General features: G+C 42.5%; 1 protein-coding gene across 2 annotated transcripts in view; it reads right to left on the bottom strand.

The window, feature by feature from the left end:
• gas7b (growth arrest-specific 7b) overlaps nucleotides 1-21,458 on the bottom strand; it is a 52,676-nt gene that overhangs the window by 12,290 nt on the left and 18,928 nt on the right. Inside the window, exons 1-6 of one of the 2 annotated variants that reach the window (XM_014179550.2) lie at nucleotides 18,218-18,318; nucleotides 18,021-18,138; nucleotides 5,259-5,336; nucleotides 4,404-4,492; nucleotides 2,924-2,977; nucleotides 1,413-1,502 (exon numbers count right to left, since the gene is read on the bottom strand). In XM_014179550.2, coding sequence (XP_014035025.1) covers nucleotides 1,413-1,502; nucleotides 2,924-2,977; nucleotides 4,404-4,492; nucleotides 5,259-5,336; nucleotides 18,021-18,126 — 417 coding nt within the window. In that variant the 5' untranslated portion in view covers nucleotides 18,127-18,138; nucleotides 18,218-18,318. Of the gene's footprint in view, nucleotides 1-1,412; nucleotides 1,503-2,923; nucleotides 2,978-4,403; nucleotides 4,493-5,258; nucleotides 5,337-18,020; nucleotides 18,139-18,217; nucleotides 18,319-21,458 lie in introns of those variants that run through there. The other variant, XM_014179549.2, reaches the window with a different exon arrangement.

The following is a 21,458-nucleotide window of genomic DNA, read 5'->3' as shown; positions in this document are numbered from 1 at the left end:
ACAGTGTAGAGTAGTGCAGTGTAGAATAGTGCATTGCAGTGTAGAGTAGTGCAGTGTAGAGTAGTGTTGTGTAGAGTAGTATAGTACAGTGTAGAGTAGTGCAGTGTAGAGTAGTGCAGTGTAGAGTAGTGCAGTGTAGAGTAGTGCAGTGTAGAGTAGTGCAGTGTAGAGTAGTGTTGTATAGTACAGTGTAGAGTAGTGTTGTGTAGAGTAGAGTAATGCAGTGTAGAGTAGTGTAGAGTAGTGTAGAGTAGTGTAGAGTAGAGTAGTATAGTACAGTGTAGAGTAGTACAGTGTAGAGTAGTACAGTGTAGAGTAGTGCAGTGTAGAGTAGTGTTGTGTAGAGTAGTGCAGTGTAGAGTAGTGCAGTGTAGAGTAGTGCAGTGTAGAGTAGTGCAGTGTAGAGTAGTGCAGTGTAGAGTAGTGCAGTGTAGAGTAGTGTTGTATAGTACAGTGTAGAGTAGTGTTGTGTAGAGTAGAGTAATGCAGTGTAGAGTAGTGTAGAGTAGTGTAGAGTAGAGTAGTGCAGTGTAGAGTAGTGTTGTATAGTACAGTGTAGAGTAGTACAGTGTAGAGTAGTGCAGTGTAGTGCAGTGTAGAGTAGTGCAGTGTAGAGTAGTGCTGTGTCGAGTAGTGCTGTGTAGAGTAGTGCAGTGTAGAGTAGTGCAGTGTAGAGTAGTGTTGTGTAGAGTAGTGCAGTGTAGAGTAGTGCAGTGTAGAGTAGTGCAGTGTAGAGTAGTGCAGTGTAGAGTAGAGTAGTGCAGTGTAGAGTAGAGTTGTGTAGAGTAGTGTACACTCTTAGAAAAAAGGGTTCCAAAAGGGTTCTTCGGCTATCCCCATAGGAGAACACTTTTTGGTTTCATGTAACCTATGAAACCCAAGGGTTCTACCTGGAACCAAAACATTTTCTGCAAAGGGTTCTCCTATAGGGACAGCCGAAGAACCATTTGTTCTAGATAGCAACTTTTCTTCAAAGAGTGTAGTGTTGTGTATTGCTGTGTAAAGTAGTGTAGAGTAGTGTAGTGTAGTGTAAAGTAGTGTAAAATAGTGTAGAGTAGTGTAGTGTAAAGTAGTGTAGAGTAGTGTAGAGTAAAGTAGTGTAGAGTAGTGTAAAGTAGTGTAGAGTAGTGTAGAGTAGAGTAGTGTAGAGTAGTGTAGAGTAGAGTAGTGTAGTGTAGAGTAGAGTAGTGTAGAGTAGAGTAGAGTAGTGTAGTGTAGTGTAGTGTAGTGTAGAGTAGAGTAGTGTAGAGTAGTGTAAAGTGTAGTGTAGTGTAGTGTAGAGTAGAGTAGTGTAGAGTAGTGTAAAGTAGTGTAGTGTAGTGTAGAGTAGAGTAGTGTAGTGTAGAGTAGTGTAGTGTGGTGTAGTGTAGAGTAGTTTAATTTGACTGTGGTGTGGCCAGTCTGTGTCTTACCCAGAAGTAGTCACAGTAGCTCCACTCATCTGGCTTCAGCAGCTGCTGCTCAGGCATACTCATAGGGAGGGGGAACGTTACACAGTTAATCTGGAAGAGAGAGCGAGAGAGACAGGAAGAGAGGGGAGGGAGAATGGAGAAAGAGAGATGGGAGAAAGAGAGATGGGAGAAAGAGAGAGAGAGAAGAGGAGATACATTTTTCCATTGTGCATTATATTTTATTTTATTAAATTAGACTTGGTATACACGGGTCTGAGGAGTCTAAGCCATGAAGGTCTACATTGAGATTAGCAATAGTGCAGGATGTGGAGCTGCACACACATCCACACTGCACAGACAGTAACTGTCCAACTCTGTTGATGCTACTCTTCAAGGTGCTCTGCCACCGTTGCTCTGGCAACACTTCACCTCAGTTCATCTAGACTTCATATCGCTCCTTGAATTTGTCAACTCTTTTTTATTTCCAGACTTCATGAATAATGCTCCATGAAAACACAGAAACTGTCAACCTTGTCCTGTCACCAGCATTTATCACTGAACAGTCCTGACAGTGTGTTAAAATTCTCTTTCTCCTCTAATGTTAAATCTGTTGGCCGAGCCACCATCTCCCTGCTCGGCCCCTCTATCTGTTCTCTTAGGGCCCGAGCGTTGTGTATTATAGTCGCTCCCCACACACACACACACACACACACACACACACACACACACACACACACACACACACACACACACACACACACACACACACACACACACACACACACACACGGCGAGGCAGGCAGAGTGCTAACAGCAGGTCTCCTGTATGATCATCAGTTCCAACTGTTAGCACACAGAGCAGGACTGTTGTCTCCCCTCACACTTACTTTCATTACCTCCAGTAGCAAAACAACTCCGCCTCGAGGTGCTGGAGGTGTGTGTGCGCATGCGTGTGTGTGTGTGGATCCACTGCTGTTCATGTCCAGCAGTTCACTGCTGTGAAGTTGCTAGTGGAAATGGTATGATAATGAAGACGGTCCTCTTTCCACTATTCCTGTCGTCAGATGAAAGTTCACACAAAGCAGCTAAAACATCCCCATCTGGCTTCCATCCCTTTCTAATGAGCCTTTAAGTGGCCTAAGTTGACCTCTGTCAACCCCTCCCTTAACCCCTGACTTATTAGCTGAAGACTAAATCAGCGCTGTCTGCCAATTCTCCCTCTCAACCCATCCGCCAATCAATAGCATTGTCCTGGTTGCTGTGGGAACAGGGAGAGCAGCTTCGTTCCCTCCACCGCAACCCCTGTGCACTCCTTCACCTCTGCTCAGGTCTCAGTGTTTCCTGAATTTCTACAACTGTTTTACAAATTCAAAAGGTCAATATTCAATTCTGTTCGACACTGGCATCTAAATCATGTCTCGGTCTCAATAGTCCCTAACATCATCAGTTGGATTTTGCAACTTTGTATTGCCCATGCGTGTTGGGGTTAGGGTTAGGGTTGGGTCTGGGATTGTTTTAGTAGTGGTACTCACTGTGATGGTAGTCTCTTTGCTCTGTCTCCTGGTGGGTGATGCAGGACCCGGATTCTGTTGAGCGAGACAGGATGCTCCGTCAAAACCTTCCTCTGTGTCCGACATGGTCTCTGGCTAACACACACACACTCACTCACACACACTGTAGCTCTCTGGGACTGACTGTCTGTGCGCTGCCTCCGCTCCGGCTACTGTGTGTGTGTGAGTGTGTGTGTTGCAGTGCTGAGTAGGGGGGCATGTCTGCAGCGCAGAGCAAATCGTGCTTGGATGTTTGTGTGTGTGTGTGTGTGTGTGTGTGTGTGTGTGTGTGTGTGAGTGAGTGAACGCACTTCGGCTCAGACTATGTCATCACATGAGCAATATGAGTGTGTGTACATGTGAGTGTGTATGAGTGCGTGCGTGCGCACGCACGCAGAGCGAAACAGAGAGAAAGAGTGGGTGTAATGAGATGGAGGGGGTAGATGTAGATTTAAAAAAGGTAGAGACAGAAAGCGAGAGGGAGAGAAAGAATGAAAGAGAGAGTGCACATCCCCCACTGTCCATACCATGCCCACTGAAGCAAGACACAGGGCTGGCGAGAAGGAGGAAGGGAGGGGAGGGGGTTTATTGACAAAGTACAGAATGCTCCACACCTCATCTCCCTCTCCCAATGAGAACAATAGAAAGGAGGAGTTAAAGGAGGAGCTAAAGGAGGAGCTAAAGGAGGAGCTAAAGGAGAAGCTAAAGGAGAAGCTAAAGGAGGAGCTAAAGGAGGATGAGAAGCTGGGTAGTGGTGGGGTGTATCTGAAGGATGGTGTGTGACTGAGTGTGTGTGTGTGTGTGTGTGTGTGTGTGTGTGTGTGTGTGTGTGTGTGTGTGTGTGTGTGTGTGTGTGTGTGTGTGTGTGTGTGTGTGTGTGTGTATGTATGTGTGTGTGTGTGTGTGTGTGTGTGTGCGCGCGCGCGTCTGAACGATGATGAGTGCTCTCCTAATTATGATCTGAGGATAAGATAATGAAAGGAATCAGGATGGAGAAACTGCTCTCCTTTCCTGGGGTAATGAGTATCATTATCTCATTTCATGATGACTGGGTTGTGTGTGTGTGTGTCGGTCTTTGCCTCTGTCTTTGCGTGTGTGTTTTTGCATGTGCGTGTGTGTAAGGAGGTTGGGTAACCATGTCACCAGTAACCATGGCATTACTGTACATAGGAGAAATCTGCTGTTTGAAGCTACTACTGTACAGTACCTCTATGAACGGGGATGCATTGGCATAGCTTCTGCTTCTGCTATGCCAATGCTAAACGCTGCTAAATGCTTTCGTTGACTGGCTACCACTGTGGCGTGGTGGTGGCTGGTGGTGGTATAATATGAAGAAACAGAAATGGGCCATCTTCTGTGTAAACATAAGCATAGTTCATGGGGTTCATGGGGAAGCCCTTAACTGGAGCAACGAGAGAAGGAGGAAGAGGAGGAAGAGGAGGGAGGAGGACACCAGTTTTACCTGTGGTTCGGAACTGGGCTTTTTGACCAGACCGATGTGGGAGTGTTCATTCTGATGCAACGTACCGCCACTGGAGTGAAACCCGTTCACTGTGGAGGGAGAGAGAGGGAAAGAGATGGAGAGAGATGGAGAGAGAGGGGCGGGGGAGCGAGAAAGAGAGAATTTTATTTGTAACACAGAGCCTGCGGAGGAGGAATAATGTGTTTGCCTCCTATGAGTTGTCTGTATATCTGAGCCGGGGGGGTAAATTAACTTATCGTTGTGACTCAAACAAAGCTATCAGAGAATCGCTTCTTCTTCGTTAAATGTCTTTATCAGGGCGGTTACTGGAAACCAGAGACCGAGCACCTCACCAAACCCAGCTCTGAGTCCAGACCGCCTGGGTTGTCCTCTGGTACACAGGCAAGGAAAATGAGCTATTATTTGGGAGAGTTGCTCTGCATGTGTGTGTGTGCATTGTTTGCATGTGTTCATTTGAAGGTGTGTTTGAGTGATCAGGCGGCATGCAAGACTACATGTCAGTGCGTGTGTTGGAGAGAATTATTAGGCAGTATAGATGAGATACCCCACATTGTCTAGTGATCAGCCTGAGCAAACAAACATGAGTTGAGACGACTCCAGATCGCAGATCAAATTAGCCACAGGAAGTGTGTGTGTGTGTGTGTGTGTGGTCAGAGGCCCCTGGAATTTTCTGTGTGCTGCCACACAGCGGTAGGCCTATGTACAACCCTCACGACACTGGCAAAGGAGGAAAAGTGAGAGAAAGAGAGTGAGAGGGAGTCAAGGACAGAGTGAGCGAGATGGGGATAAAGAGAGAGAGAAAGAGCGAGAGAATGAGAGAGATAGCGTCAGTACCTGTAGGTAGTGAGTTCTTGTGTTTCAAAGGGGTTTTGGGGGTCCCAGGTACACTGGAAGGTCTCTCCCACGTTGTCTCTGGAACCAGACAGGAACATGAAAGTCAATTTAACTTGTGTGGTCAGAAATACATGGAAATTGAGAGACATACTAGAATATCTCTACCCTGGATTTCATCGCAGGTCCAAGAGGGTTACATGAAACAAAAACGTGTTCATATTAAGGTTCTTGATGATTATGTTGACGGGTCATTCTTGAATTGCAGTGGCAACTTCATTTTTGTGTGTTCATGTGTTTTTATGTAAATGTATTGGGTACAGCTTCCCATTCTAAATCAATGAATATGGCAGCTTAATGACTTTAAATCATGTTTACCATTATCATAACATTGGGCCACCAGTAGGAGTAGTGACACCAATGACACATTTTCGGTCCATTAGGATTTTCTGAAAAGTAGGCCACAGATGCTCAAATCTAAGGTCATTAATCCTTAATGATTAATAATTTGGCTCACTATGTAATTCCCCTTAATGTGAATTGAGTAACACCAAGCGACACTTTGGATTCGGACACCAAATTATCAAAAGAATCCTCAATATTTGTACATAATAAAAGGGTGTGATTACCTAATACTTGTATATCATATAGACGTTTCCCCCAATAACAGTTTGCCACTGGAGGGAATGCTCAAGGTCTTTGCATATCTTTGTAATAAGTGATTTTCAGGCAGTAACACCGAGGACAAAACTTAAGGACACATATTTTTTTGGGGGGGGATACGATATTTTAAACAGTCTTCTTTGGTTTGATTGATCTACAGAATATATCAAATACTTTTGTTTACGTTCTAGCATTCATGATAATAGATACAGTTAAGGTCGGAAGTTTACATACACTGAGGTTGGAGTCATTAAAACTCATTTTTCCACCACTCCACAAATTTCTTGTTAACAAACTATAGCTTTGGCAAGTCGGTTAGGACATCTACTTTGTGCATGACACAAGTCATTTTTCCAACAATTGTTTACAGACAGACTATTTCACTTAATCACAATTCCAGTGGATCAGATGTTTACATACACTAAGTTGACTGTGCCTTTAAACAGCTTGTACATTTCCAGAAAATGATGTCATGGGTTTAGAAGCTTCTGATAGGCAAATTGACATAATTTGAGTCAATTGGAGGTGTACCTGTGGATGTATTTCAAGGCTTACCTTCAAACTCAGTGCCTCTTTGCTTGACATCATTGGAACATCTAAAGAAATCAGCCAAGACCTCAGAAAATAAATTCTAGACCTCCACAAGTCTAGTTCATCCTTGGGAGTAATTTCCAAACGCCTGAAGGTACCACGTTCATCTGTACAAACAATAGTACGCAAGTATTAACATCATGGGACCACGCAGCTGTCACAGCGCTCAGGAAGGAGATGCGTTCTGTCTCCTTGAGATGAACGTACTTTGGTGCGAAAAGTGCAAATCAATCCCAGAACAACAGCAAAAGACCTTGTGAAGATGCTGGAGGAAACAGGTACACAAGTATCTATATCCACAGTAAAACGAGTCCTATATCAACATAACCTGAAAGGCCGCTCAGCAAAGAAGAAGCCACTGCTCCAAAACCACCATAAAAAAGCCAGATTATGGTTTGCAAATGCACATGGGGACACAGATCGTATTTTTGGAGGAATGTCCTCTGGTCTGATGAAACAAAAATAGAACTCTTTGGCCATAATGACCATCGTTATGTTTGGAGGGAAAAGGGGGATGCTTGCAAGCCGAAGAACACCATCCCAACCTTGAAGCACGGGGGTGGCAGCATCATGTTGTGGGGGTGCTTTGCTGCAGGAGGGACTGGTGCACTTCACAAAATAGATGGCATCATAAGGGAGGATAAATTATGTGGATATATTGAAGCAACATCTCAAGTCATCAGTCAGGAAGTTAAAGCTTGGTCGCAAATGGGTCTTCCAAATGGACAATGACCCCAAGCATACTTCCAAAGTTGTGGCAAAATGGCTTAAGGACAACAAAGTCAAGATATTGGAGTGGCCATCACAAAGTCCTGACCTCAATCCCATAGAAAATTTGTGGGCAGAACTGAAAAGGTTTGTGCGAGCAAGGAGGCCTACAAACCTGACTCAGTTACACCAGCTCTGTCAGGAGAAATGGGCCACAATTCACCCAACCTATTGTGGGAAGCTTGTGGAAGGCTACCTGAAATGTTTGACCTAGGTTAAACCATTTTTAAGGCAATGCTACAAAATACTAATTGAGTGTATTTAAACTTCTGAACCACTGGGAATGTGATGAAAGACATTTTTAAGGCAATGCTACAAAATACTAATTGAGTGTATTTAAACTTCTGAACCACTGGGAATGTGATGAAAGAAATAAATCACTCTACTATTATTCTGACATTTCACATTCTTAAAATAAAGTGGTGATCCTAACTGACCTAAAACAGGGAATTTTTACTGGGATTAAATGTCAGGAATTGTGAAAAACTGAGTTCAAATGTATTTGGCTAAGGTGTATGTAAACTTCCGACTTCAACTGTAGTTCTCTAAATCCCCAAAACATGTCACTACAACTCTACTGGGTCACTGCTGGGACAAGACAATTTGCTTATCCTAAGTAAATTAAACAATGCATTAAAACAAAGTTGTGCAGTATAAATCACTTGCATTCTTTTTTTATCATTGAGAAACTATTCAATATAAACAAAAACATGTATGACGTGTAGCTTGCTGTCATTTGAAAGTGTTTTTCATGGTTGTGAAGGTGAGGGATGCACAGTTTCTGTCCAATCCAACTAAACAGTTGTCAGACTGACTTTGACAACTTCCCAGAGCGAAATAAGAATATGAGCCAGATTCAAGTGTTTGCACCTGTGAGCAGAGCATTGCACCTGCTATTTTCATAAGGATAATAAAAGACAACAAAGCAACCATTATTTCATTTTTTTTTACTGCTTTTATCGTCAAATCCGTGTGTTAAAAATAACAGGTGCAAACTTTCAGTAAATCCAATATGGCTGTTTAACTTCACCAAGACTCTCTGCCTCACTCTTTCAATTCATGTGTCCCCATTTTACTCTTGCCGGAGGAAGCAAGAACAAGAGAGAGCAAAAGAAAAGAGGATAAGAAGCAAGACTGACACAGAACCTGATAGACAGAGAGAAAATCTGTGATTCACTTAACTTCAATATCCAAATTCACAATACAAATTTGATCTCAATTACCCCTTAGTGTCACCAGGGAGAGAATAGTCATTGAGACTAACAAGCTTTTATTTCATTTGTGTCTTTGGCTAGCACTCAGCTGTCTGCCTGTACTAAGCAGAGACTGAGCCAAAACTATCAGTTCCGATGACACACACAGAGACAGACAGACACACAGACACAGACAGACAGACAGACAGACAGACAGACAGACAGACAGACAGACAGACAGACAGACAGACAGACAGACAGACAGACAGACAGACAGACAGACAGACAGACAGACAGACAGACAGACAGACAGACAGACAGACAGACAGACAGACAGAGAAAAAAAGACGGCGACAGAAACAGAGAAAGGTGAGAGAGAGAGATTTGGCAGACAGACTCAAAGGAGGAGAGAGTCTTTCCCTTCCGATACGATGTATAACACTGTCACAACACAGTCACAACAGTTCATTAAAAAGGTGCTTTCTGCCTCTATTTCTCTCCGTTAGCTTGACAAAGGAAATCGATCTGATGGGAGGAATCAGATATTAATGGAAAGAAATACAGTATAATTAGGTTAGCTCTGGGGAATTGTATGTCACTGTATCCTTCTCTCAGGAGCTACAGCAGTAGCAATAAAATCCTGAGAAGGGGCAAGTCTCTGTAAGTGTCATTACGCTATACTAACGATACATCAAGATAGGATTCAATCAAATCTCGACTACACTCTCAATAATTGTCATTGTGCTATAAAATACATCAAAAGAATAATTCAATCAAATCTCTACTGCAATCTGGGAACAGGTATTCTAGTAACATCATTAAAGATGGAATCCGCAGTAGGGGAAATAGTGCCACTGTAAGCCCCACTGCCGCGATTATTGTTTTGTTGATGAAACGGAGTTGAGGAGCATCATGCAACCTGGTAAAATACATTTGCTGTATACATTCTGCTGTTCTATCGCACGTGCAATGACGTCCGAGGAAAAACAGCAGTGTTCGTTGTTTGCAGTAACTTCTTAGTTGTTGTAATATCACAAGCAGATGCAGCTACTTCAAGAGACATTGGCATGTCAAATTAGCATGAGTAAAGTGTGACAATGAGCGAAGTTAAATACGGGTTTACATTATATTTACAGTACCAGTCAAAGGTTTTAAAACACCTACTCATTTAAGGGTTTTACTTTATTTTTACTATTTTCGACATTGTAGAATAATAGTGAAGACATCAAAACTATGAAATAACACATGGAATCATGTAGTAACCAAAAAAGTGTTATTTTATATTCTTCAAAGTAGCCACCTTTAGCCTTGATGACAGCTTTGCACACTCTTGGCATTCTCTCAACCAGCTTAATGTGGAATGATTTTCTAACATTCTTCTGTGGTCCAACTCATACCAAACCATCTCAATTGGTTTGCGGTTGGGTGATTATGGATGACAGATCATCTGACGCAGCACTCCATCACTCTCCTTGGTCAAATAGCCCTTAAACAGCCTTGAGTGTGTGTTTTGGGTCATTGTCCTGTTGAAAAACAAATGATAGTCCCACTAAGCGCAGACCCAGATGGGATGGTGTGTCACTGCAGAATGCTGTGGTAGCCATGCTGGTTAAGTGTGCATTGAATTCTAAATAAATCACTGACAGCGTCACCAGCAAAGCACCCCCACACCATCACACCTCCTCCTCCATGCTTCACGGTGGGAACCACAAATGCGGAGATCATCCGTTCACCTACTCTGTGTCTCACAAAGACATGCCGGTTGGAACCAAAAATCTCAAATTTGAATTCAGACCAAAAGGACAGACTTCCACCGGTCTAATGTCCATTGCTCGTGTTTCTTGGCCCAAGCAATCTCTTCTTCTTATTGGTGTCCTTTAGTAGTGGTTTCTTTGCAGCAATTTGACCATGAAGGCCTGATTCACGCAGTGTCCTCTGAACAGTTGATGTTGAGATGTGTCTGTTACTTGAAATATGTGAAGCATTTATTTGGCTGCAATCTGAGGTGCAGTTAACTGTAATGAACTTATCCTCTGCAGCAGAGGTAACTCTGGGTCTTCCTTTCCTGTGGCGGTCCTCGTGAGAGTCAGTTTTATTATAGTGCTTGATGTTTTTTGCGACTGCACATGAAGACATTTTCAAAGTTCTTGAAATTTTCCACATTCACTGACCTTCCTGTCTTAAAGTAATGACGGACTGTCTTTTCTCTTTGCTTATTTGAGCTGTTCTTGCCATAATATGTGACCCGATTCAGGAAACTAGGCGTATGTCGCAAGTCACGACTTCACAGGAGAGCCGTTTGAATGTAAAAAAAAATATTTATCAAAGCGTGTTTGTCAGAAATGCCTTCTCAAACATGTACATTTTCATGTGCCTTAATAACAAACGTGTATGTCATCTGTAAATATTGAATAAAATGTTTAAATTCCGAGCCTTGTTGGTTAAGCCACAGAAAAAGTGAGCAACCTTCCCACTAGCCGTTGATTGGCTGAGATAATGAGTGGGCTGGCCATGCCGAGAGAGAAGAGAGGATTGGTCTGCCACATAGAGGGCTTCTGTCTATTTGAGCTCGTCAGTCTGTTTTGGTAATCCTGTTGAACGCAGCTTTTTAAAAATGTATTGTGTAGTGGAGCTGCATAAGTGTTGCTCTCCACTTTCTGGAGGATCAAGTTTTGAAATCAGTGGAATTAGAGTATGATTGCTAAAGAGATGGAGAAAACACCTCCGGATTACATCTTCAAACTAAGGGCAAAGGTGGTATGGCATCCCTGACAGGGAGATGCATCCATCATGCATGATGATGTATACAGGTAAGATAGCTAGCTACATTTTCAGATATTACACATTTCAAATATTGACAGAAAGTGATTTCATTAAAAGCTAAATTGTACTGTTAGCTAGCTAGTTATGTTAGCTGGCTGGCTCCCTAGCTGATGCTATTATTCATTTCCCAGAGCCATTTGCTTTTCTAGTTAGAGCCTAATGTTAGCTAGCTAACATTGAACCTGCCTGGTTAGCTCCCAGCACTGTGGCATTGTTGGCACTGTTCATTGTTGTTTAACTAGCTAATGTTAGCTGGCTGGCTCGTTGGCTAACTTTACGTGACGTGTGTACAAACCCGTTGAACATGGCCGGTGTCTGCACACCTGTTAATTGAAATGCATTCCAGGTGATTACCTCATGAAGCTGTTTGAGAGAATGCCAAGAGTGTGCAAAGCTGTCAAAGGCAAAGGGTGACTACTTTGAAGTATCTCAAACATAAAATAGATTTTGATTAGTTTAACACTTTTTTGGTTACTACATGATTCCATAGTTTTCATGTCATCACATTATTCTACCATGTAGAAAATTGTAAAAATAAAGAAAAACCCTTGAATAAGTAGGTGTTTCCAAACTTTTGACTGGTACTGTAGATAGCAAGTCTCTGTGACAAGTGACCTTATAGTTTCAATTACATTGACAATGTGTTAATTTCATGTGCAGGCCTGGTTGCATGACAACTTTACTAAGAAAATTAACAGGAAATGAAGGTTTCAATGTTTAAATTACATTGAAAAAAAATACTTAATTTTACGTGTAGGCCTAGATGCATGACACGTTTAATCAGAAAATGAACAGGAAATTAATGTAATATCAGTGGATAATGGACTGAAAGGTGAAAGAAACATCTCTATTTACTATCAGGCTTACAACAGAACTGTAACACTGTTGACATCAAAAGGGTCTGTTACTTAGCAACTGGCACCTGGAAATGCAGATTGGAGTGATTATCTACTTCACATCAGTGTGCTCAGATGAGAGGTAGGCTGCGGCTCTACACACATCCTCCAACATATTTACTCTGTAACAAGCTCATTACAAAGCTGTAATTCCAGGATAGCTGAGACAAGATTTCAATACACTTACACAAGTGTGTCAAAGTCATTTTGATCCCTGGGGACCGCACAGAAAATTGGTTATATTTCCTCGCCATCAAAATTTGTAATAAAAAAAAGAAAGTGTGTCCTCTATCCATCGTTTTTGAAATGTTCGATGATCCCGGACTGCGTAGCTTTCATTTCAGTGATTATTAGCGAGCTGGATACAGTCAAAAAAACTGTATGAATGTAGGTCCATTATAATTTCTCCACAGTTTTGATTTGATTTTAGACATTTTAAAAGTATATTAAAGTTCATCCCCCCGCCACACACACATTTTGCCATGGGGGCATTACCAGGTATTACAACACTATTACAGCTAGAAACACAAGCATTTCACTGCACCTGTGATAACATCTGCAAATCGGTGTATGGAACCGACAAACTTTGATTTGATAACGTTGCAAAATATATACATTTCATGCAATTGTACTCATTTTGACATATGGCAGAGATATATTTTTTTGCAGTTTTACAGGTAATTTCCTGCAATTCTACACATTTTGTAATGACTTATGCCATGTTAATATGATATCTGAGAGAGAATGACTAACAAAATCAATTGGGGGCCCACTAGAGGTCAGGGCCCCTAGGCACGTGCCTTGCATGCCCAGTTGGTATTCGGTCATGAATAACTACACGTTTAGATAGCTGGCTAGACTAACTACCAATCTAAAAATTGTAAGTTTACATGGCTAAATTGACTGACATAACAAGAGAAAAACTGCTGATTCACCTGGTGTATTCTACTATTCTCATTCTCAATAGTAAGTTGAGACTAGAGGTCGACCGATTAATCGGAATGGCCGATTAATTAGGGCCAATTTCAAGTTTTCATAACAATCGGTAATCGGTATTTTTTGCCACCGATTTGCCGATTAAAAAAAAATATATTTTTACACCTTTATTTAACTAGGCAAGTCAGATTAAGAACACATTCTTATTTTCAATGATGGCCTAGGAACGGGGGTTAACTGCCTTGTTCAGGGGGGATTCGTTTTTGCAACCTTCGGTTACCAGTCCAGCGCTCTAACCACCTGCCTTACATTGCACTCCACAAGGAGCCTGCATGGCAGGCTGACTTCCTGTTACGCGAGGGCAGCAAGAAGCAAAGGTAAGTTGCTAGCTAGCATTAGACTTATAAAAAACTATCAATCTTAACATAATCACTAGTTAACTACACATGGTTGATGATATTACTAGTTTATCTAACGTGTCCTGCGTTGCATATAATCGATACGGTGTCTGTTAATTTTCATTGAATCACAGCCTACTTCGACAAACGGGTGTTGATTTAACAAGCGCATTTGTGAAAAAAGCACTGTCGTTGCACCAATGTACCTAACCATAAACATCAATGCCTAACAGGAATATTTCGACTTAGCCACCCGTTAGATAAAATACGGAACGGTTCCATATGTCACTGAAAAAAAAAAATGTTTTCGAGATGATAGTTTCCGGATTCGACCATATTAATGACCAAAGGCTCGTATTTCTGTGTGTTTATTATATTATAATTAAGTCTATGATTTGATTGAGCAGTCTGACTGAGCGGTGGTAGGCACCAGCAGGCTCGTAAGCATTCATTCAAACAGCCTTCGCTGTGCTTCAAGCATTGCGCTGTTTATGACTTCAACCCGGGTGGGTATAATTTGTGGAACGTTCCAACAGGAATCTATTCCAAAAACTTCGTAAATAACAAGGTTGCCAAAAAACAACGCATACAAAGTTGTATAGCGGAAGAATAAGATACCGGGTAGGGAGTGGTCTATTTCATTGCGTTTTTCATCACGTTTATTCCGAAAAATGTCTGTCCTCACATGTCTGTTTGCCTATGGACAAACATTAAGAATAAGCTCCGTGGTGAGTTGATGCCTATTCGGCAGCTAGTTAGCTAGGTTTGTATGCGTTGCTACTTTGTATGCGTTGTTGGTTGGCAACCTTTTACTTTACGTTTTTTGGAACAGATTCCTGTTGGAACGTTCCACAAATTATACCCACCCCTTCAAGCCTATCAACTCCCAAGATGAGGCTGGTGTAACCGATGTGAAATGGCTAGCTAGTTAGCGGGGTGCGCGCTAATAGCGATTCAAACGTCACTCTCTCTGAGACTTGGAGTAGTTGTTCCCCTTCCTCTACATGGGTAACGCTGCTTCGAGGGTGGCTGTTGTCGATGTGTTCCTGGTTCGAGCCCAGGTAGGAGCGAGGAGAGGGACGGAAGCTATACTGTTACACTGGCAATACTAAAGTGCCTATAAGAACATCCAATAGTCAAAGGTATATAAAATACAAATCGTATAGAGAGAAATAGTCCTATAATTCCTATAATAACTACAACCTAAAACTTCTTACCTGGGAATATTGAAGACTCATGTTAAAAGGAACCACCAGCTTTCATATGTTCCTATGTTCTGAGCAAGGCACTTAAACATTAGCTTTCTTACATGGCACATATTGCACTTTTACTTTCTTCTCCAACACTTTGTTTTGCATTATTTAAACCAAATTGAACATGTTTCATTATTTATTTGAGGCTAAATTGATTTTATTGATGTAAGTTAAAATAAGTGTTCATTCAGTATTGTTGTAATTGTCATTATTACAAATAAAGAAAGAAAGAAAAGTTTAAAAAATAATAATAAAAAAAATGTTTTTAATAAAAAATATAAACATTTAATAAATACAAAAAAATTTAAATTAAATTGGCCGATTAATCGGTACCGGCGGTTCCGATCACCAAATAATCGGTATCGGCGTTGAAAAATCATAATCGGTCGACCTCTAGTTGAGACCCCGATTAAGTTCCTAAAAAAAATATTATAATTGTCACGCCCTGATCTGTTTCACCTGTCTCGTTATTGACTCCACCCCCACCCCCCTTGTTTTCTCCTGTGTATTTATCCCTGTGTGTTTCCTGTCTCTCTGGGCCAGTTTGTCTTGTATGTTTTCAAGTCTACCAGCGTTTTCCCTTGCTCCTGCTTTCTATTTGTCTTTGCTAGTCCTCCCGGTTTTGGCCCTTGCATGTTTTCTGGACTCTGTGCCCACCGGCCTGACCACTCTGCCTGCCCCTGACCCTGAGCCTGCCCGCCGACCTGTATCTCTGTCTGCCTTGACCCGTCTTCTGCTTGTCCCTGTTGGAACATTAAATATTGTTACTTCGACAGTCTGCATCTCAGTCTTACTTTGATATCTGATAATAATTGTGTTGGGGGCTCCTAGCAGCCAAGGGCCCTAAGCAACCCCTTATGCTGCTTATGCCTGGAACCGGCACTGGCTGTGTGGGATATCAATGTGAGTGAACAGAATTAGTAGTAATATGGCCTAGTTAGGTCTAGCAATCCCCATCTTTAATTCATAACCAGCTGACGCTCTGACACTCTCCTCGCATGCACACACTACGGCCCATTCACACTAACTACATTTATCTGGTTGTAGCATGGAGGGTAACTCACCAATGCCCGAAACAGCTCACAACAAATGATGAATTGAAAAAAAAGGACAAATGATGGTATCTGACAAAAAGTCATATTGAGAGAACTAAGCATAAAACATTGTGTCACTATAGCCTTTAGAGTCTACCGAAAATGTTATAGACAACAATAAACAGTCTAGGCATCTATAAAATGTCTAATAGTGTCTGTTGGGAGACGGCAGGCTGTGGGTCTATGCAGGATTTTTTTTACAAAGCTACGCTCTGGACAGAGAGGAGGATGCCCAGGGAGAATGTGAGGAAACCACAGTACAGAAACACACTGAACCACAACATAGTTGCCAAACTGTAATGCACAGCAATACAGGAAGGAAACCTCCAAGAAACAAGGTGTAACTCAGGAACCTTTACAGCACTAGCTCACCCACGCATGATGGCCCTCTGGTTACTATAGCAACGCAGAAACATAATACACACGGACGCACATGCGTGTAAGTGTCGTGCGCACAAACATAGCATACATATGTGCACGCACGCACACACACAACATTATCTAATCTATCTGAACTTTAACATAAGAGGGAGGGAGGCCCGTTTGAAATAGCGGATAGCCTATAAATAGCAGATTGCTTCAGTTAAATGTTATTAGATAGTTGGAGACTGTTTGGAAAAGTCCTAGTTACAGTGGCTCTGCTGGTTGACTGTGTGTGTGTGTGTGTGTGTGTGTGTGTGTGTGTGTGTGTGTGTGTGTGTGTGTGTGTGTGTGTGTGTGTGTGTGTGTGTGTGTGTGTGTGTGTGTGCTGTGCATTTATTGTGCTTAAATTTCCAATTACTTGAGAAAAGCACATCAAAGAAGGACTGATGATTGTCTATGCCCCTCAGAGGCCAATTTTGCAATACCACAAGTACAATAATCATCTGAATTTTTCAGCTGGGATGACCGTTACAGCTGTGTGTATTTTTGTGTAAAGCTCTGAAAGATTAAGCATTTCCCTCCAAGGAAATCTGACAGCAAATAAAACGAATCCAGCATCAAGAACAAAAGAGTGTCATGGGATCATATCCCCCTCATCTCTCTGCAACCACTGAAGAGATGGTTATCTACTGAAGAGATGGTTATTCTCCAGATAGAGAAGCACACAACAGATCAGTGGAATCAACTCGGATCTGAAATGAGTATGTAAGGGAAATAACAACAATGTGAAGGGGTTTTGCCATGCTTTTGGCTGTGTGGCAGACAATCCTTCAGAAGAGGGTGTAGCCAAACATGGTTGCCCTCTAGTTTGGTTTGTCTTTTCTCTTTCCCATTAACACATTAACCAAAGAGACCTCCATCTAAAAAGGAGAGAGAGGAAGGAGCAACTTGTTATTCTGGTTGTGTTTCTGGGCGGAGTTTTGGTTTGACAAATTGTAGCTGTTTTCTCATGGCCAAGCGTAGACCATGTGCCCAACTCTACACACACAATCTTCCCGCTCCACACAGTAAAACCATGATCCCAGACATGCAACACTGGGAATGCCTTTGGTCTTAATTACAGCTACTATCATTCACAACATAACTTGTAAAGGCACTGAATCGCTTTACTCATAAGTGAGTGGTTTCATGACAAAAATACAGTAGGTCTACATCTTCTATCGTCTACCACCTCACAGTGCTACACTGCCAATCTTACTTCTCCTCAAAAATAAACTCAGAATCTGAACTTCATTCATCCATTTCCCCCCCCCCCCTCCTCTCTGTAGTTGCCATGACACCCACAGCAGGCATAATAACATCCCCCAGCGGGTCTTCCATTCCATTTCACACCATCATGTCAACACTTCACGTTTCCTCCCGAGTTCATTTAAGGTCAGTAAATCAATACTGTGCCAGTGCCTGTCCTATTCTAAACAGAGGAAAGCTCACCCTGTTGCTTTCTCAGTCTCTGTGTGTCTCTGTCCCTGTCGGTGTGTTTGAGTGGTGGTGCTGGGGATAGAGACAGACAGCTAATTGTGTGGACAGAAACAATGGTGTGAAGAGGAGATATCTTCCCCAAGTCTTTAATGTGCCTCGACACCCAGCAGTACCAGTCAGACACCTCAGCAGTCAACTAGTGCTCTGAGGACATTGTTACGTAGCAGTGACTTTCAACATCTCCAGATTCATATGAATCAACTTATCTTAGGCAATACATGTATGTCAGTCTCCATGTGTGTCCTTACCATTGCTGGCTGTGTTGACATAGTAGTGCCGGCCTTGTGGTGACATGTAGCACTTCCAGTGTTGAGGAAGAGGCTCTCCGAGGTCCTCAACAGGCAGTGAGGTCATAGATGCAGTTTTCTGTCAAAACAGATAAATAAAGGCGTATACGATGAATAATGAACATAAGGGCTTTCAGCATTCACATGAGAGTGCTTACCGTGTCTTTTGTTTCTAGCTCATTTCACAATTAGCCACCATTTGAGGGGTATATTGCAATACAAAAAAACAAGAAAACAACTAGAGCCAGTCTGCTATTGGCCAGGCATGATAGAACTGATTGAACGTGCCTGCACACACATACACACACAAAACACACTACGCTGACTAACACAGGTGAGTGTGTAGCCAACTCTGGCCAGCTGCTATTGATTAACAACATGAAAACAACATAGTTAAGTACAAGGCCAAGGCCATTGTAACACATTATTGGATGTTATTGTGGTGGTTGGGAAAACCGGATGAAATTCCATAACAATTACTCTCTGTTATTGTAGTGTGTGCCAACTCGCTCCAGTGTCTATAAGAGATTAGTTTTAGTGGGTGTAATAGTAATCCTGAGATTGGAGTGATTCAGGAGAGTTCTAAGTGCAGGTTAAGGTCTTATAACCATTACATGGCTGCATGTCTACAGCGGGACAAAGGGAGAGCTAGGCTTAAGACATCTTATTAGTTAATGAGAACCTTGGATTACTTTTAGGTGAGGGGCAATTTCACGGTACACTCAAAAAGATGCTGGGTTAAAAATAACACAATTTGGGTTATTTGGTAACCCAGCGCTGGGTAAATATTTGAAAGAACACACGCTGGGTTATTTTGACTCAGCCAGTTGGGTTGTGTGAATAACCCAACATGCTGGGTTATTTTGATTACCCAAACATGGGTTAATTTAACCATCAGTTGGGTTTTTAATTCACTTTCATGCTGGGTTGACCTAGCAGCTGGGTCTCTTAATATAATCCACAGGTTATTTTCAGGAGGCATGGTCTATTAGGGGCGTGGCTTTCATATAGTTATATATTAGGCCACCCGTGAGAGTAAATGTCATTCCTGTTCATTATGTTAAGTTTGTACACTACACATTTCAATTTTGCGTGAATATTTGTGCACATTCCGTATTTTAGTATAACATTAATATTTACATATTGTAATAAAGTGGTAACTATCCAGACAGTAGAATATGCATGAGGAACTCATACACTTGTATAACCCTCATTAAAGCTACAAACATGTCAGTGTTGAACCACAACGTGATAACAATACAACAGAACAGATTAACTGGAATGACATTTACTCTCACGGGCCACTCTGGATCATTACTCCTAGCTAGCTGCTAGCTAACCAGCTGCAAACGAGTGGCTACTGTTAGCTAACGCCTCTGTCCCAAAGCAAGCACCAGTTAGCCTTGAGCGAGACCCATATACCAACTAATTCTAGGGCTAAAATGACCTCCTTTGCCAATTGGCCTGGACCCTTTATTGTCGACACGGAGCCCCACCGATCCATCACGACTGGACTGCCGACGTGATCGCCCGATGTGGTCTCAACAGGCTATTCTGTTACGATATCGCCGCAGAACCATCTACTAGCCCCGGCCCATTAGCTTTTTCTGAATGCTGTGTCCCCTGCTCGCCCAGTGGAGTAGTGACTACCGTACAGCACCCTGTCTCACCTATTGCTACTCTTTTGACCCGATGATCACTCGGCTACACAGCTGATGCTGTTTCAATATCACGGTACCTCATTTTGTTAACCTGTCGGCCCCAGCCTCAAACTCAGGTCTTGTATGTATTTAACTGACCCGCTCTGCCCTATCTTTGCCATTTACCCGTTGTTGTCTTAGCTCTCCTGATCAACACCTGTGATTGCTTTATGCCTCTCACTAATGTCAATATGCATTGTCTACTGATGTCTTGGCTAGTTTCTATTGCTTCATTTCACTGTAGAGCCCTCAGTCCCGCTCAAATTGTCTTAGATAGCTCTTTTGTCCCACCCCATACATATGTGGAGACCTCACCTACCTGTATGTTAATTGATAACTCCAGAGACTAAACCTCTCTCATCATCACGCAACGCATAGGTTTACCTCCACTGTACTCACATCCTATCATACCCTTGTCTGTACATTATGCCTTGAACCTACTCTACGACACCCAGAAATCTGCTCCTTTAATTCTCTGTCCTCAACGCACTAGACGACCAGTTCTTATAGCCTTTAGCGTGACCCGTATCCTACTCCTCCTCTGTTCTTCTGGTGATGTCGAGGTTAACCCAGGCCCTGTAGCCCCCAGCTCCACTCCTGTTCCCCAGGCGCTATCATTTGTTGACTTCTGTAACCATAAAAGCCTTGGTTTCATGCATGTTAACATCAGAAGCCTCCTCCCCAAGTACATTTTTTTCACTGCTTTAGCACACTCTGCCAACCCTGATGTCCTAGCCATGTCTGAATCCTGGCTTAGGAAGGCCACCAAAAATTCAGAAATTTCCATCCCCAACTATAACATTTTCTGCCAAGATAGAACTGCCAAAGGGGCTGGAGTTGCAATCTTCTACAGAGACAGCCTGCAGAGTTCTGTCATGCTATCCAGGTCTGTGACAAAACAGTTCGAGCTTCTACTTTTCAAAATCCACCTTTCCAGAAATAAGTCTCTCACTGTTGCCGCTTGTTACAGACACCCCTCAGCCCCCAGCTGCGCCCTGGACACCATATGTGAATTAATTGCCCCCCATTTATCTTCACATACAATCCAAGCTAGATGCCCTCAATCTCACCCAAATTATTATGGAACCTACCAGGTACAACCCCAAATCCGTAAACTCAGGCACCCTCATAGATATCATCCTGACCAACCTGCCCTCTAAATACACCTCTGCTGTCTTCAACCAGGATTTCTGCGATCACTGCCTCATTGCCTGCATCCGTAATGGGTCTGCGGTCAAATGACCACACCTCATCACAGTCAAACGCTCCCTAAAACAATTCCGTGAGCTGGCCTTTCTAATCAACCTGGCCCGGGTATCCTGGAAAGATATTGACCACATTCCATCAGTAGAGGATGCCTGGTTATTCTTTAAAAGTCCCCATCTTAAATAAGCATGCCCCATTCAAAAAATGTAGAACCAAGGAAAGATATAGCCCTTGGTTCACTCCAGACCTGACTGCCCTTGACCAGCACAAAAACATCCTGTGGCGTACTGCATTAGCATCGAATAGCCCCCGCAATATGTAACTTTTCAGGGAAGTTAGGAACCAATATACAAAAGGCAGTTAGGAAAGCAAAGGCTAGCTTTTTCAAATGGAAATGTGCATCCTGTAGCACAAACTCCAAAAAGTTATTTGAGAATAAGAGCACCTCCTCCCAGCAGCCCACTGCACTTAGGCAGGGAAACACTCACCACCG

Source organism: Salmo salar, chromosome ssa28 (genome assembly GCF_905237065.1).
Source record: "Salmo salar chromosome ssa28, Ssal_v3.1, whole genome shotgun sequence".
NCBI lineage: Eukaryota > Metazoa > Chordata > Actinopteri > Salmoniformes > Salmonidae > Salmo > Salmo salar.
This window is presented reverse-complemented; position numbering and strand designations above follow the sequence as displayed.